Genomic DNA, 17147 nt, shown 5'->3' with positions numbered 1-17147 from the left:
TGGGTACAACATCTCCAATGCACTTCCTTATAAACTCACTCACTGAGTCAGCGTATAAATCGATGTTATTCTCTGAGGCTTCCCGGAACATTTCCCAGTCCGCGTGATCAAAACAATCTTGAAGCGTGGATTCCAATTGGTCAGACCAGCGTTGAATGCTTCTAGTCACGGGTACATCTGCTGTTGGGACAGCTTTATGTAGGCCCTAACAGTTTGTGTACACCATTTGTCACCGTTATAGTGCAATTCATGTATTGTTTAGTGTTGTATTGTGTAGTGGCTTTGCTGGCATGCATCCCACTTTTTTTAGCCAAAATTTCCACTGGGTATATGAAATAGGTAAATACTTTAATCCATTCTTCGTTTCATGAATTTATTCATGGGTAAATAGAAATTGAAGCTTTTTTAAATGATTAATAAAAACTGTTTAAAATCAGAAAATGTATTTCATTGTTTATTTGCATACAATAGGCACATTTCAAAAAATACATTACACCTTGACACCAAAATGAAATGTCTTCCTGCTAATATTTAGATTTTTGGAGGGAGAGTATTTGCCTATAAATAATGATTTCATCCTCATATCTCTATTACCATCATGAATCGCAAACTGAGGAAACTCTTGGCTATTGTGGCGACCTATCAACCGTTGAACCTGCGGTGACGGGTGGATCCATGTGGATTCACCCCATTCTGATGACCCGCAGCCGGTATGGAGAGTACCATCATCAGGTGCAGGAGCTGCGGTTCGACGATGTGATGTTCCAGGGCTATTTCAGGCTTGATAAAGCCCGGTTTGATGACCTGCTGTCCAGGATGGGACCTCGCATTCCAAGGGAAGACACAACATTTCCGCAAGCTGAACGTCTCGCCATTTGACTAAGGTTAATATTGTCAAGCAATTCTAGAATCCTCACATGTTATTATCGATCGATAAATATATCATGAGTGAGACAATAGCCTATTTGAATATATCAGAACAATAACACTGTAACATAACATTTTCATAGGCTACACTAAAAAACATTCTTTATGAGATTAATTTACATGAAATGTGTATTGACTACATCTTGGAGGTTACTGATGCTACTGTTGTATTGTGGTATTTATATATTAATTTGTGATGTTATCCTTCACATGATCCTGTTGTCACATGCTGCACATGTGTGTAGTAGGAGAAGTAGGAGCAGCAGTATCAGCGACAGGAGAAGTAGGCGCGGCAGTAGCAGCGACAGGAGAAGTAGGAGCGGCAGTAGCAGCGACAGGAGAAGTAGGAGCGGCAGTAGCAGCGACAAGAGAAGTAGTCGCGGCAGTAGCAGCGACAGGAGAAGTAGGAGCGGCAGTAGCAGCGACAGGAGAAGTAGGAGCGGCAGTAGCAGCGACAGGAGAAATAGGAGCGGCAGTAGCAGCGACAGGAGAAGTAGGAGCGGCAGTAGCAGCGACAGGAGAAGTAGGAGCGGCAGTAGTAGCGACAGGAGAAGTAGGAGCGGCAGTAGCAGCGACAGGAGAAGTAGGAGCGGCAGTAGCAGCGACAGGAGAAGTAGGAGCGGCAGTAGCAGCGACAGGAGAAGTAGGAGCGGCAGTAGCAGCGACAGGAGAAGTAGGAGCGGCAGTAGCAGCGACAGGAGAAGTAGGAGCGGCAGTAGCAGCGACAGGAGAAGTAGGAGCGGCAGTAGCAGCGACAGGAGAAGTAGGAGCGGCAGTAGCAGCGACAGGAGAAGTAGGAGCGGCAGTAGCAGCGACAGGAGAAGTAGGAGCGGCAGTAGCAGCGACAGGAGAAGTAGGAGCGGCAGTAGCAGCGACAGGAGAAGTAGGAGCGGCAGTAGCAGCGACAGGAGAAGTAGGAGCGGCAGTAGCAGCGACAGGAGAAGTAGGAGAGGCAGTAGCAGCGACAGGAGAAGTAGGAGCGGCAGTAGCAGCGACAGGAGAAGTAGGAGCGGCAGTAGCAGCGACAGGAGAAGTAGGAGCGGCAGTAGCAGCGACAGGAGAAGTAGGAGAGGCAGTAGCAGCGACAGGAGAAGTAGGAGAGGCAGTAGCAGCGACAGGAGAAGTAGGAGCGGCAGTAGCAGCGACAGGAGAAGTAGGAGCGGCAGTAGCAGCGACAGGAGAAGTAGGAGCGGCAGTAGCAGCGACAGGAGAAGTAGGAGCGGCAGTAGCAGCGACAGGAGAAGTAGGAGCGGCAGTAGCAGCGACAGGAGAAGTAGGAGCGGCAGTAGCAGCGACAGGAGAAGTAGGAGCGGCAGTAGCAGCGACAGGAGGAGAAGGAGCGGCAGGGGCAAAGAGAAAAAGAGGGAGAGACGGAGGAGAAGCCGCAGCATCAGAGAATGAGGATAGTGATGGTGAGGGAAGTGGTCAACCACAAACAATTCAGTGCTCCCTCCCAGTGCTTAGCCACAATTCCCGTCTGTCCAGAGAGACGAGTCACCCCCCCCCACCCCTCAACCCCCCCCCAGAAACCAAAGCCTCTTTTCGAGAAAGAGTTCCTTGTACTAGCAAGGAAGGCATCGGAGGATCCGCCATCCCCACCACCCAAGTATTTACACATATTTAATGACTATATAAATGTATCAGAAAAAGTCTAATTAAAAGGTCAATTCAATACGGAGACCAACTTTGTGATGGTTCTCAATGGAGATTATTTTAGATGAGATCACACCATGTTCATTGTATTTACGAAAACTGCACCCATACACAGTGTACAGTACCATTGCCACCTACTGGCCTTTCTTGGTATTGCTGGTTGTAAATACATACTGGACTGATAAGGAACACTGCTATAACTATTATTAGTAGTAGTATGTATTATAACGATTTAAACATTTGAACAAGTTGGGACAACCCTTCAGTTAACTACATATCAATTATCCAGTAGTAGTTATTATGGTTCCTCAATATACATTTAACATATTACAATGTAGGCTATGTGTTACAGCACTACTTTTGATGTCCCCCTCAGGAATTGCTCTTGAGAAAATGTCATGTACTTGTCCCCTCCAAAGTTGATATCAGATTTTCGCCCCTGCTGTCAAGGTTCAGGAGAAGACCCACATGCAGGCAGTTTCAAAGTAACAAAGGTTTATTACAAAAACGGGGGCAGGCAAATGACAGATCACTTTGTTGACTTGACTTTGTTGTCCTTAAGCCATTTGCCACAACTTTGGAAGTATGCTTGGGGTCATTGTCCATTTGGAAGACCCATTTGCGACCAAGCTTTAACCTCCTGACTGATGTCTTGAGATGTTGCTTCAATATATCCACATAATTTTCCTGCCTCATGATGCCATCTATTTTGTGAAGTGCACCAGTCCCTCATGCAGCAAAGCACCCCCACAACATGATGCTGCCACCCCCGTGCTTCACGGTTGGGATGGTATTCTTCGGCTTGCAAGCCTCCCCCTTTTTCCTCCAAACATAATGATGGTCATTATGGCCAAACAGTTATATTTTTGTTATAATATAATAAAAAGTACGATCTTTGTCCCCATGTGCAGTTGCAAACCGTAGTCTGGCTTTTTTATGGCTGTTTTGGAGCAGTGGGTTCTTCCTTGCTGAGCGGCCTTTCAGGTTATGTTGACATAGGTGTCACGTTCTGACCTTAGTTTCTTTTTATGTCTTTGTGTTACGTTGGTCAGGGCGTGAGTTTGGGTGGGTAGTCTATGTTCTGTTTTCTATGTTGTTGTATTTCTATGTCTGGCCTGATATGGTTCTCAATCAGAGGCAGCTGTCGATCGTTGTCTCTGATTGAGAATCATATTTAGGTAGCTTGTTTTCCCACTATGGGTTGTGGGTGTTTATTTTCTTGTCTAGTGTCTTTCACCTTACAGAACTGTTTAGTCTTTCTTATAGTTGTTATTTTGTGTAGTGTTCAGTTTGAAATTAAAATATGATGAACACTTACCACGCTGCATTTTGGTCCTCCTCTCCTTCCACCAACGAAAGTCGTTACAATAGGACTCGTTTTACTGTGGATATAGATACTTTTGTACTTGTTTCCTCCAGCATCTTCACAAGGTCCTTTGCTGTTGTTCTGGGATTGATTTGCACTTTTCACACCAAAGTACGTTCATCTCTAGGAGACAGAACGTGCCTCCTTCCTGAGCGGTATGATGGCTGCGTGGTCCCATGGTGTTTATACTTGTGTACTATTGTTTGTACAGATGAACGTGGTACCTTCAGGCATTTGGAAATTGCTCCCAAGGATGAACCAGACTTGTGGAGGTCTACAATTCCTGACAGAATTGCCAAAACTATAGTTTGTTAACAAGAAATGTGTGTAGTGGTTGAAAAACGAGTTTTAATGACTCCAACCTAAGTGTATGTAAACTTCCGACTTCAACTCTATGTTCTTTCTTATTGTGCAGTGGATTATAAAAATCCCTGTATGCCTATGGATGTGTAGCTAGCCATCTAGCCGATCTGTGTATGGACCCAAACATTTGGTATACATATTAGTTCAGAACCTAGCTATGAACCTTAGCTATCATAGCCAGTTGTATCAACTTCAAAACACTCTAAATGACATTAATGAAGCCTATGGATTGAGTAGAATATAATATCTTTTTGTGCCAAGGATGCAAGTCGTGTATACATGTAGTTATTACCAAGCATGAGATCCCCACATTGTATCCTGTACATTTAATATATTCACTGATCATGTACTCTACCATGGCAAATAAAGGTGCAGTTCAGGTATGAATGTCTTTGAGATCATTTTTCAGTCATATCCAATGCCAGGAGTATCACATTCCAGTCTTTGAATGACACTGTGTCTGCATGTATGTATTACAATTATACACTTCAACAGTGTTTACCAATCTTGGTTCTAGTTACAATGGTTACACATTGTAACTAGAAACAGGATTTAACTAGTTAAATGTTGATTTGTAATTCATATATACAGAAATATAATTTAAAAAACAGTACACTACACTTCCTATGCATCATGTAAATACTCTAAAACGGGTTCATCTCGATATCTAATGCCCTTCATCTGCATTGATCTGATGAACACAGGATAGGTGTAGTATTTCATCAAATGAGAGACTTAATTTCAACCAGTAGAGAATGTGAAACGCTTTATTGAAAGAAGTTCATTATCCAAGTGTTATAAATACATGCATAAATATATTTGTAATATTATAAATACAAGTTCGATCTGTACTTCAATACACATCTGTTGTGCATTATAAAAACAGGAAGAAAGCGGTGGTGAGAGGTGTAAAAGACAAAGGGAAAGAGGTAAGAAAATAGGAGGAGGGAAGGCAGCATATGATTAATGAATCATTGCTACCCAAATATTCTCTCAGTTCATCACAATTACATAAGTGCCTCTAGTCGGCCCGAAGGTTATCTTAAGAGCGGATGAGGTTGCGATGATGGGACTGGGAGTTGGCCCTCTATGTAGCCAGTTCAGATGCGGGAGGGGTTTACTGACACAGCTGATATAGCTGATATAACCTAGAGGATTTAGGGAGAAGAGGAGAGAGGGATGAAGTGAAGGAGACTGTTTATTGAGAAAATAAGGTAGTTAAAGTGACAGTGTTCAACAGGAATCTGTGTGTGTGGCCTCACCTGGTGGCCACACTAAGTGGCTGCAGAGTACTTTATGCTGAAAAACATGAACGGAAACACAAGAACAAACAATATAGCGTAGTTATAGAAATAATGAAGTGTCTTACTATTCTCCATGGTTGGCCCTCTTGCCTATTCTTTGAAGGTGGAAGGAGCCACAGTTATACACCTGAGCCTGCTTACTGCACAACACAATCCATCAATCAGATTGATACATGAGTGTGTGGGTTATAGGGTGTCTAATTGTTCTAACTTTTTTCAATATGGGTGATTTAAAATAGCCTGTTTTGTTTTTGTACAGACATCACACCCTTACCTAAACAGCACCCTTACTTGAGAAGTAGAAATCAAAGGGAGAGAAACTGGGAAATGAATAACTGCAGTTGACATAGCTAAGTAAATGGAAGAATACTCTTATTGCAATGTGAATGCTCTTAAAATAGCCTTTGGTTGTACATAGTGTAGTCTATGGTGTTGCCAGGGAACAGCAACCTCTTCGAAGAAGTAGGAGGTGAAGATCTCCCGCACACAGATTGCCTCTCTTGCTGCATTGTTGGACCCCATCCTTAAAACATCCTGCAGAGCAGTAGACTTTTCCTCTGGGACACGGCGGGGAGCTGCATATCCCCTCCTGGTCCTTGTGTCTATCCTCATGAAGTTATGCAGGACACAGGTAGCCTTCACACACCTGAATTCCTCCAGCAGGCAGTCCCAGATGGCCCTGGTCACCCAACCTTGCAGTGCCCTACACATTAACTGTAGGCAATCGTTTTGAAGGAAACTCCAGTTACAAGGTATCTGTAGGAATATGGAAGATAATGTAATTATTAGACTTTTACATCACCAGGTCACTTCCTATGCATCATGTAAATACTCTAAAACGGGTTCATCTCGATATCTAATGCCCTTCATCTGCATTGATCTGATGAACACAGGATAGGTGTAGTATTTCATCAAATGAGAGACTTAATTTCAACCAGTAGAGAATGTGAAACGCTTTATTGAAAGAAGTTCATTATCCAAGTGTTATAAATACATGCATAAATATATTTGTAATATTATAAATACAAGTTCGATCTGTACTTCAATACACATCTGTTGTGCATTATAAAAACAGGAAGAAAGCGGTGGTGAGAGGTGTAAAAGACAAAGGGAAAGAGGTAAGAAAATAGGAGGAGGGAAGGCAGCATATGATTAATGAATCATTGCTACCCAAATATTCTCTCAGTTCATCACAATTACATAAGTGCCTCTAGTCGGCCCGAAGGTTATCTTAAGAGCGGATGAGGTTGCGATGATGGGACTGGGAGTTGGCCCTCTATGTAGCCAGTTCAGATGCGGGAGGGGTTTACTGACACAGCTGATATAGCTGATATAACCTAGAGGATTTAGGGAGAAGAGGAGAGAGGGATGAAGTGAAGGAGACTGTTTATTGAGAAAATAAGGTAGTTAAAGTGACAGTGTTCAACAGGAATCTGTGTGTGTGGCCTCACCTGGTGGCCACACTAAGTGGCTGCAGAGTACTTTATGCTGAAAAACATGAACGGAAACACAAGAACAAACAATATAGCGTAGTTATAGAAATAATGAAGTGTCTTACTATTCTCCATGGTTGGCCCTCTTGCCTATTCTTTGAAGGTGGAAGGAGCCACAGTTATACACCTGAGCCTGCTTACTGCACAACACAATCCATCAATCAGATTGATACATGAGTGTGTGGGTTATAGGGTGTCTAATTGTTCTAACTTTTTTCAATATGGGTGATTTAAAATAGCCTGTTTTGTTTTTGTACAGACATCACACCCTTACCTAAACAGCACCCTTACTTGAGAAGTAGAAATCAAAGGGAGAGAAACTGGGAAATGAATAACTGCAGTTGACATAGCTAAGTAAATGGAAGAATACTCTTATTGCAATGTGAATGCTCTTAAAATAGCCTTTGGTTGTACATAGTGTAGTCTATGGTGTTGCCAGGGAACAGCAACCTCTTCGAAGAAGTAGGAGGTGAAGATCTCCCGCACACAGATTGCCTCTCTTGCTGCATTGTTGGACCCCATCCTTAAAACATCCTGCAGAGCAGTAGACTTTTCCTCTGGGACACGGCGGGGAGCTGCATATCCCCTCCTGGTCCTTGTGTCTATCCTCATGAAGTTATGCAGGACACAGGTAGCCTTCACACACCTGAATTCCTCCAGCAGGCAGTCCCAGATGGCCCTGGTCACCCAACCTTGCAGTGCCCTACACATTAACTGTAGGCAATCGTTTTGAAGGAAACTCCAGTTACAAGGTATCTGTAGGAATATGGAAGATAATGTAATTATTAGACTTTTACATCACCAGGTCATTGTGGATTACTAAAGTATAATATCCATGACAACAAATCATGATAACATTGGATTGAAAGATGCATGGGCACACATATATGCATGTGTAGCATATGACAATAACAGGATCATATCAAGGATAGCATCACAAATGCATACATAAATACCACTTGAAGCTTGATGATGAGTTGATCATTTGAATCAGCTGTGCAGTGCTAAGGCAAAAACAAAATAGTACACCCCTTTGAGTCCAGAGGACTAGGACTGAGAACCACTGCTCTTCATTGGGACCTCTTCATATGTAGACAGGTTTCATAGCTCTCTTTATCTGAGGACAGAAAACCTCACAAGAAACAAACTTCATTATAGTCAAATTACACCATACTGAATATTATGTTGCTATTATATCCATCCTCACTTCTAGGGACATGAACTACACAAAAGTACCTGTCCTATCCAGAATAGCCTAACGTTACTTTCACTGACAGTTGGGGCTGCTATCCTTTCACCCTCCTCCATGGCTGTTAGCTAGCTACCTACGAATGCATTTTGATGTTTTTTTTTTACAGCGATAAATACATCAAAATAGCTAGCTAATATGACGTTAGGTAGATGGTGATATTTCATTCACTTAGCTAGCTATCTATACAATATGTGAAGTTGGCTAGATAGTTAGCTAACCGACTAGCTAGCTCATTCAGCAGCTCATTTGAGTTAGCCTGCATTGTAGCAAATTAGCTAATAATACATCGTTTTTTTTTTACATTTTCGAAATGTATTTTCTTACTTACTTACTTGAATAGGTTCTACCAGTCATGTGGACAATTGGAAACTGTCTGTTTGTCACCGGAGCGTTTTAGAGGATATTACTATTGAACTATGTACTCATTTAATAACCAGACCTTCATACAAACTTGCTATGCTGAATTCTTGACGCACGATCGAACATGCTGCCATATGCTGCCAGCACGCCCACAATGATCGGCCTAAGCGGCGTGCCTCTATCTAGTGTACGTTCACCGTAACTCTTTAGACTTACCATGCATTCGGAAAGTATTCAGACCCCTTAACCTTTTCCACGTTTTGTTACATTACAGCCTTATGTCAAAGCAAAAAACAGGTTTTTAGAAATGTTTGCAAATGTATACAATAAAAACAATATTCCCACTCGGGTCATTGCACTGGCGGCTATTATGCTACAGTAGTTTGCTAAATATAGTTGATGGAATGAGCCGTTATCTGACGTTTGTATATGGCTACAGCCAGCACAACACTGCCCCTGGGGGTTTCCCAACCGGTGATGTAAGGGGATTTCCACCCAACCAAACAGCCAGTTAAATCCATCCAACGAGTGTCGAACTAAACGCTCAATCGAACATGTGAGGCGACTCATTTTTTCCATAACATATTCCCGAGCTCGTCGCATACTAGAGAGGTAGACGTTGTATGCTTTTTAAAAACGAAAGGCCAATTGAAGCATATCGGAGAGCGACTTTTTGATTGCAGTAGCCTACCGTTGCCACGAAATGATCGGTCTGGGGAAATAGGACAGAATTGTGTTTGTGTCTGTGTTTTTTAAACTACTCGAACAAGCTTTTCACCTCCTGGACAAACATCGTGACGTGCCATGAGAAACATGAGTGTTCAAAACGGCACTTCAAGTAAGTGACTTTTCTTTTACATAAACTAAATCGGAGTTATGCATCTAGGGTGTTTGATATGTGTTGTCCCACGACATTCACATTAGCATGGATAGTAGTATAATTTTCATACATATTTTATACAGATATACAGAATAGTGTAAAGTAAACGCATTGTCATGGGTCTGTGTCAAAAAGGGGACTGACTGCAGGGGCCCAGACAAGTGACCCTACAGTTTAAACGGCACACTGCCATGCTATTCAATTGGCAGTTTGAGTTGTCATTCTGTCTTCCCAAGCGTGACTGACAGTTGAGTAGAGGGGTCAAGACCCACTTCTGAGATATTACACTAGTCTTAGGCACTAGTCTTAGGCTACCTGTTAAACCTATACTATTACATTGTAATACATATACTTACCTGTTATACTATTACAGTCATTGTCATACATGTATTTAGTCTTACCTGTTAACGTTACACCTATACTATAACATTGTCACATAGTAATTATTCATGAGTTAACTCACTTTTTTTCTCCCGTTTTGTACACCAGCAATCGACTTGGGTGAGTAGGCTAATTATTATTAATGTATAGTAAAAAAAAAAGTAAAAAAATCTAGTAGGCCTATAGTCTACATACATAGGGCCTCTTTGGCCTATGCATCATGCTCATGGTTTAATGTAGCTGGTACTGCACACATACAGACATAGATCACACTCAGATGGCCTACACACCAGCTCCCTTTGCAGGCTCCTCATCCCACTCCCTCTACTTTTTAGACATCATTCAGGAGGTGATCTCTGCAGACAGAGGGTTTCCCTGTCATGTCCAGTCTGGTTTCTGCCTCCCTGGACCTCCTCATCCCCCTGTAGACTCTGACCTCCAGGCCCAGAACCACAGGGTCATGCACAGGCAGACCCCCTCCTCAACGCCCCCAGTACTGGTGCCAAGGGGCACGACCTCCAGGGTGAGTACCGGGCCTTTCGGGATCTAATACAAAAATATATTCAGCCACTCTTGAAGGAAAATAGGTACAATAAATTGTTGTTTTTGTTAGGCCATTGATTCATAGAGTTCAATAGAAAAACTGAGAGGTCAACTTGTAGTGGTTAGTTAGTGATTTGATTTGTTTCTGCAGCCTCTCAGGTACTCTTTATGGTCGCATCAGTTCACACTGTTAATGTTTGGTATCTCAGTTTGTTGTAATAGCTGGGAGATAAAGTCAAGAAAGCAGCTAATGGGTTGATCTGAAGTATAGTCTTATCAGGGATGTGTGCTATCACTTTTTCATTGTCTAGTGGTGGGAACCAAGGCAGACAGACACACCTCGGGGCTAAGTGAAACTCAACTACTGACAGTTTCCATGGATAAGGAATGTGCACAACGGCACATAGCGTGGTGCCTCGATTCACTGGTGCTTGACTTCTAAGGCGGCCTTGAGCACCTTGTTGTTATGCCTTGGGTTGCTGTTCTCAAATAGTCTGGAACTCACAGTGTGACAATTGTGGTCTGTGTGTGTCTGTGTGTCAAAGTGGTGCCTTGGAATAGACTGTTAGCTGAGTTGACACACCCCCGTCTGCATGTTGTTTCTTCTCGTGGGGGAGGTGGCAGAAAAGGAGAGAAAGAGGGTCATCTGATTCCAACTTTCGTTTTTGAGTTCCCTTCCTTCCGGGACCAACCCTTTCAGGGTGGAAGTTCACATTCTGAGGCTTTTCTGCTTTTCTAATTGGTCGATCTGCTGTAGATTATGTCAACTTCCTGTTTCCTGAGCATGCTGCTCCTGGCTCGATTGGCTCGATCCTAGCTGCTTTTGTGTAGAGGCTTTAAGGCATGCCCATAATACCACTCTTACACACACACACACACAAACCGCCTGTAGACGCTACTTTGAAGTGGAGCACAATGATCTCACGCACACCTCTTTTTGTTCATACAGCCTTATCAACTTCTGGCGGTTTGTTTAGACAGACTTGAGTTGTAGGACGGCTTGTAATAACAAAGGGTTTAAGGCGATCCCTTAAGTCAGTCAGCTTGTTTTTCTTTGTTCCGGTTTGTTTTTGGCGAATAGTTTTTCCTGTTGCTGGTCTCTAGGGATTCTTCAAACGGGCTGTTAATTAGAAGGTATGTGGTTGAACTTGGAGAGTTAAGGGCAAAGTGTGTGTGAGAGAGATTGTTTCTGTCTATAATGACCACAGGCCATTTTTTTTTACTGATATAAGTATACCACTTTGACGTATAAGAGAAACCGGGAGAAATGGGCAGACCGAGAGAGAGCAAGAGAGAGGGAGGCATGAAGGATGAAAAACAGTTGCCTGAGAGGACGGAAGTATAGAGGGGTTTACCAAAAACGGAAGAGAGATGCTCTCTAGTTTAACGGTTGAGAGGGGGGTATGGCAACAGAATGTGTCAAATGAGAACATAGAAAGTGGTGTACTGAGAGGAAATATGTAGATAAACGATAACAATGCAGGTTATCTTTGAAAACGCCCTCAACCGTTTTATTTTCACTACCGTCATGATGATGTTTTGGATACAAAGTTAACTGTTTGTTGTCTGCTGTGTTCTTTACATGGATTTATAAACATGGCCATTGACTTTAAATTACGTCTCTCCGCAGGCGCCCTGCTTCTTCCCTCAGCCCCAGCACCCCTCTAGCACCAGAGATATGGCAGCACCTCACCCCACTCGTGGGGTCTCTCATTCGGGCTCAAACCGACGAGGACGGGGGTCCTCTGGTTCAGGGACTTCCAGGGGGCCAGCGGGTCCCTCTCGACAGGCCCAGACAGACACTGATCTGCTGGAGCAGATCCTGGAGAGGCCCACCCTGGCTCTGGTGGAGCAGCCCAAGGAGAGAGGCATGAGGTTCCGCTATGAGTGTGAGGGCCGCTCTGCCGGGAGCATCCTAGGGGCCTCCAGTGGGGACTCCAACAAGACCCTGCCTGCTATAGAGGTACCCAATAGATCCATATTGTATTTGGCTGTATTTTAATTTACAACAACAACTTAGCAGTTGCAGTTAACACTCTTACTCTTGTGATAAGTTACATCTTCGTGACCACTCAGTCAGAACCTTGCTTTAACGTCTCATTAGAATAGAACCTAGTCCTTATATTTGTTTACTGCAAATTGTGTTCCCAATGTCATCCCAAACCTGCACTGGATGTGTATGTCTGTGTGGGAAGTGGAAGGGTTAACGGAATGTACCATCTATCCCATAATTCCCCCCTTGTTGGTTTGGCTGCCCTCAACATGTAGATCCTTTCAAGTGTAAGGATCAGGGGCAGAGGGGAATGGAGAGGAATTGAATGTAACTGAAATAGAAAGTAACCCACAAATCTATATCTTTGTCTGATTCAAACACTGTTGATCCCCACCCACATACTACAATTCAGACCGCATCTCTCTAAGATTAACACTATCAGACAAGTGCGAAGTTTGACGCTTGACATTTGAAAGGGAGAGGCACTGAATCCGTTTTGGTTGTTCACCTTACATGGACTCAGTTTTAATCATGCTCTCACTTGTGTCGGAGGAAGAAAGACGGTTTGATTGATGCATAGAGTTTCTCTCTCCTCCTCCTCTTTCTTTGTCCCTCTCCCCATTTCATTCTCTTCTTCACACTCTTCCCCCTTTCTCCTCCCCCTTTCAGCTCCAGGGTCCCATTCAGAACATAAAGAAAGTGATGGTCACTGTTTCCCTGGTGACCAAAGACTACCCGTACCGCCCACACCCCCACTGCCTTGTGGGTAAAGACTGTGCGGATGGTACCGGAATCTGTGTTGTCTGCTTTAACCCCCACAGCAACCGACGTCACAGGTACCCCTCTCTTTCCTCTATTCATCACTCTCTTTTCTTAAATTTCTCCCTTTGTCCACCAGAGGCCCATATCCTCTTTCTTTCTCATTCATCCTTCACCTTTTTTGGGGTGCTTTGCCAGGAAAGTGCACTGGGTTAGTGTAAACATGTCTGTTTTTAATGGTTGGTAACCAACCATGTTTTGTGTGCATCTTGCAGTTTCGCTAACCTGGGCATCCAGTGTGTAAGGCGGAAGGAGCTGGATGCCTCTCTAGAGAAGAGACGGAATCAGAAGATCGACCCCTTTAAAAGTGAGTAGAGCCCTGACACGCACACAAAGCACATCGCAAGCACACACAGAATGTATCCAATTACACACATCCAATATTATTGTACAATAAAGTTGTATTGTCATTAGCAGTAGGGTAATATCCTCTCCTCTGTCCCCCCAGCGGGCCACTCTAAAAGCATTGAGGACATGGACATGAACGTGGTGCGGCTGTGTTTCCAGTGTGAGCTGGAGTGGGTGGATGGAAAGAGGGACTTCCTGAACCCCATAGTGTCCAACCCCGTCTATGACAAGAGTAAGATCCCCTCCCTCACTCCCCTCCCAAACATCCTCCTGACACTGACACGACCACCTACACATGATTGCTTTTACATAGTCCTCTAATGTGATGCGAAACGGTACTGTAAAGACCACAGCTATGTAAATGTACTTCCTGAACGATCCAGCAGGTGTTCAGTGTGCGTATGTGTGCGTGTTTACAGAGGCGACCACCACATCTGAGTTGAAGATCAACCGTCTGAACATTGTTAAAGGGCCATGCACCGGCAAGACTGAGATCTACATGCTCTGCGACAAAGTCCAGAAAGGTGAGATGCAGCCAGACTCCCAAGTTGTAATATACAACATGGAAGTAAACTCCTGTTAAAACAACTAAATGGAAGTGACACATGACACCTCTCAGGAAATACACTGTTGAAGTCAAACAGCTTGGAGAACTATACAAGCTGATTTTTGTGTGTGTGTGTGTGTGTGTGTGTGTGTGTGTGTGTGTGTGTGTGTGTGTGTGTGTGTGTGTGTGTGTGTGTGTGTGTGTGTGTGTGTGTGTGTGTGTGTGTGTGTGTGTGTGTCTCTTGCCCGCTCAGACGACATAGAGATCATCTTCAAGAGGGGGTCTTGGGAGGCCAAGGCGGAGTTTGCCCAGACGGACGTCCACCGGCAGATCGCTATCGTGTTCAAGACCCCGTCCTACCAGGAACAGGACGTGGGGGAGGAAGTGGAAGTAAAAGTCTTCCTGCGCCGTCTCTCTGACCACATGGACAGTGACCCCGTCACGTTTACCTACCAGCCCAACAACACAGGTTGATACAACTTATGATGTTATATATGATATCATAATGCTGTGTTATAACATGTTAGGTGATTTTTTTCTTCTTTTCTGTTTTGATGCCATGTTCAGATCCCTATGAAGTGAAGCGGAAGAGGAAGATAAAGACGGACATCAGCTTCACAGAGAGATCCTGTGTGGCAGGTGAGGATTGGCCTCGGCTCTCTCTCTCTCTCTTTCCAGCTTCAATTTCTGCGACCTATTTCAGGACAGAAAGTAAAAAGGAAAGTGAAAGAGAGAACAATGAAGGCTGCTTACACAGCAACCTCACAAAAACAAATGACGGCACAGCTGAGTGTCAATAAGGTGTTCTAACACAAGTCCTTTCTACCGCCCACAGCTCAGAATGTGGCTGCAGCAGAATCCTCCACCTCCCAGCCAATCGAGCCGTTCACCTTCACCCCAGCAGAGAGCTGGCTTGTCCCAGAGGAGTTGCATCCTCCTACCCAGTCTGGGGCCTCCACCATGGGGGAGATCCACTACAGTGACCCCCAGGAGGACAACTTCTTGAACGAGTGCATAAGCCCAGAGGACATCAGTGTTCTCTCTCTACTTCTGGAGCCTTTGTTCCATGACCCTGCCCTCCTTGGCTTTGGCCAGGGGGTCAACTCCCTCTTTGCCCCAGGTGGCATGGACATGAACTTTAACCCCAACCAGTGTGAGTCTGGGCAGGACTTGGGCTACTATAACGACCAGCAGTTCAACCAGCTAGTCAACGAGAATCAGGCCTCTCTGATGCAGCCCTTCCCACTGTCACTCCCCGGCTCCGCCCCTCAGGGTCAGTGTGATAACGAGGGGTGTGATTTGGTCCAGGTGAAGACAGAGGGGGACCTATGAGGGCAAAACATACCCCCTTACGACTGAATGTGGTAACCCCTGAACTTTAAGGGGCTTTTTGTTGTGTTGCTCCTCAAACCAGAAGTTTAGGGTGTGTAGGGACCTAACTCTGTACAATGGGACAGTCCTCTCACCCAAACATAGTACAGTATGAGAGTTTGGACACACACTGGTAATAGCAGTAGCTGAGACACCTTGTACCCTAAGGGTGTGGTTACCCCTTGCCCCCAAAGGCCTCGCTGGACGAGGCTATAATCCAGACCCCTGTCCCCCCTTCCCACACACGACCACCACCAGACCCTAAAAGAATACATTTCAAAATGTCTGTCCAGACCCAAGCCTTTGAATGTGTTGCCTTCACCATGCTGCTAACGTTAGCCTAAGGCTAATAGCCGTGATCAGCACAGCACTCACAGGTGACATGTAGCTTTAGCATGTAGCTTTAGCGCCTCCGGGGGGACCAGAGTGATACTGGTGGAGGCGAGTTGCCCTTCCAAAAGGCTAGCCATGAATGTTAAAAATGGTTCCTACCTACCCATTGTCAATACTACCTGTGGTGATTAGGGGACCATCCAGACCAAATACAAAATGGACACTTAAACTCAACTCTTGTCTGCCTTGTCAGTTTTCCTTGTCAGGCTCCGTCTGTGTATATATTGTGGTTGAGGCAGACTTTGACAAGGACCTGCAGGAAATCCCTGAATTGAGGATTCAACTAAAGGAAAGCATAACTAAGGGCTCGATTCAATCCATATCGCGGATGTTCAGCGCCGACATATGCACCGTTTACCATGAATGCAGTCTCTGCGAATGTGCCATCATTGCCTTTAAATGTATATTGCACTGTAGCGTTGATCTTCAGCACTACAGATTGAATCGAGCCCTAAGCATTCAACTGTCTGTGCAAGACAACCTGAAAACTACCCCTCGGTGGAGAAATTGTTCAGTAAAAGGGACCATCTATCAAAGGCTGTTTATTTTTCACTTTCCATATGCGATATATTCTTTATTGTATAGTCAAAGTCATTGTCTGTTGACTGGTATCTGTCGTTTTTTGAATGTTGACATCAGTTTTAACCTCTGGCTCACCTGCTGACTCTGTTCATTGTAATAACCAATATTCATGTACAGTAGAAACGACCATAGTCCAATGCGCTGTCGTTCCTAGTGTCTAGCTCTGTCGTGTTGCTGTAAGTGCTATTCAGTTAAACATGTTCAGTGTATGTTCAGATTCTTAACAGATCCACAGCTTCTTTGTATACTGTATGCCAGACTCCTCCCTTCACACTAGCGTTTTGATTGTTGTCATTAGTATTTCAAAAATAAAATGATTGCAAGTCTTCATCTTAAACTCTGGTCACATCAAGTGCGTTTTGTTGTTGGTTGTATAGGCTATTTCATATTTAATATAATTGACATGGTAGGTTCTTACTAAATGTAAAAAGCTAACTGTCCAATGACAGAAAGGAGAGTGAAAAAGTGAGGGGACTGAATGAAAGACACAACGGCTGTGGGAGAACGGGGAGTCAGACGAGTGTGTTTCCTCCTCCTGTGTCCGTTGTTGTGTTCAGGCTCGGCTGCTTTTA

General features: G+C 44.1%; 1 protein-coding gene across 1 annotated transcript; it reads left to right on the top strand.

Annotated features, from left to right (window-relative positions):
* The first annotated feature begins 9243 nt into the window (after positions 1-9243).
* LOC120018409 (transcription factor RelB-like) lies at positions 9244-16921 on the top strand. The gene is made up of 11 exons (XM_038961591.1): positions 9244-9556; positions 10088-10099; positions 10315-10502; positions 12153-12485; positions 13185-13351; positions 13550-13641; positions 13783-13914; positions 14102-14206; positions 14483-14698; positions 14797-14868; positions 15065-16921. The coding sequence occupies exons 1-11, from the start codon at positions 9523-9525 to the stop codon at positions 15559-15561; spliced, it is 1848 nt and encodes a 615-aa protein (XP_038817519.1). The 5' UTR covers positions 9244-9522; the 3' UTR covers positions 15562-16921.
* Positions 16922-17147: the final 226 nt, after the last annotated feature.

The sequence above is a fragment of the Salvelinus namaycush genome, chromosome 23 (genome assembly GCF_016432855.1).
Source record: "Salvelinus namaycush isolate Seneca chromosome 23, SaNama_1.0, whole genome shotgun sequence".
Lineage (NCBI taxonomy): Eukaryota > Metazoa > Chordata > Actinopteri > Salmoniformes > Salmonidae > Salvelinus > Salvelinus namaycush.
Note: the sequence above shows the minus strand (reverse complement) of the source record. Positions and strands in the feature narration are given on the sequence as shown.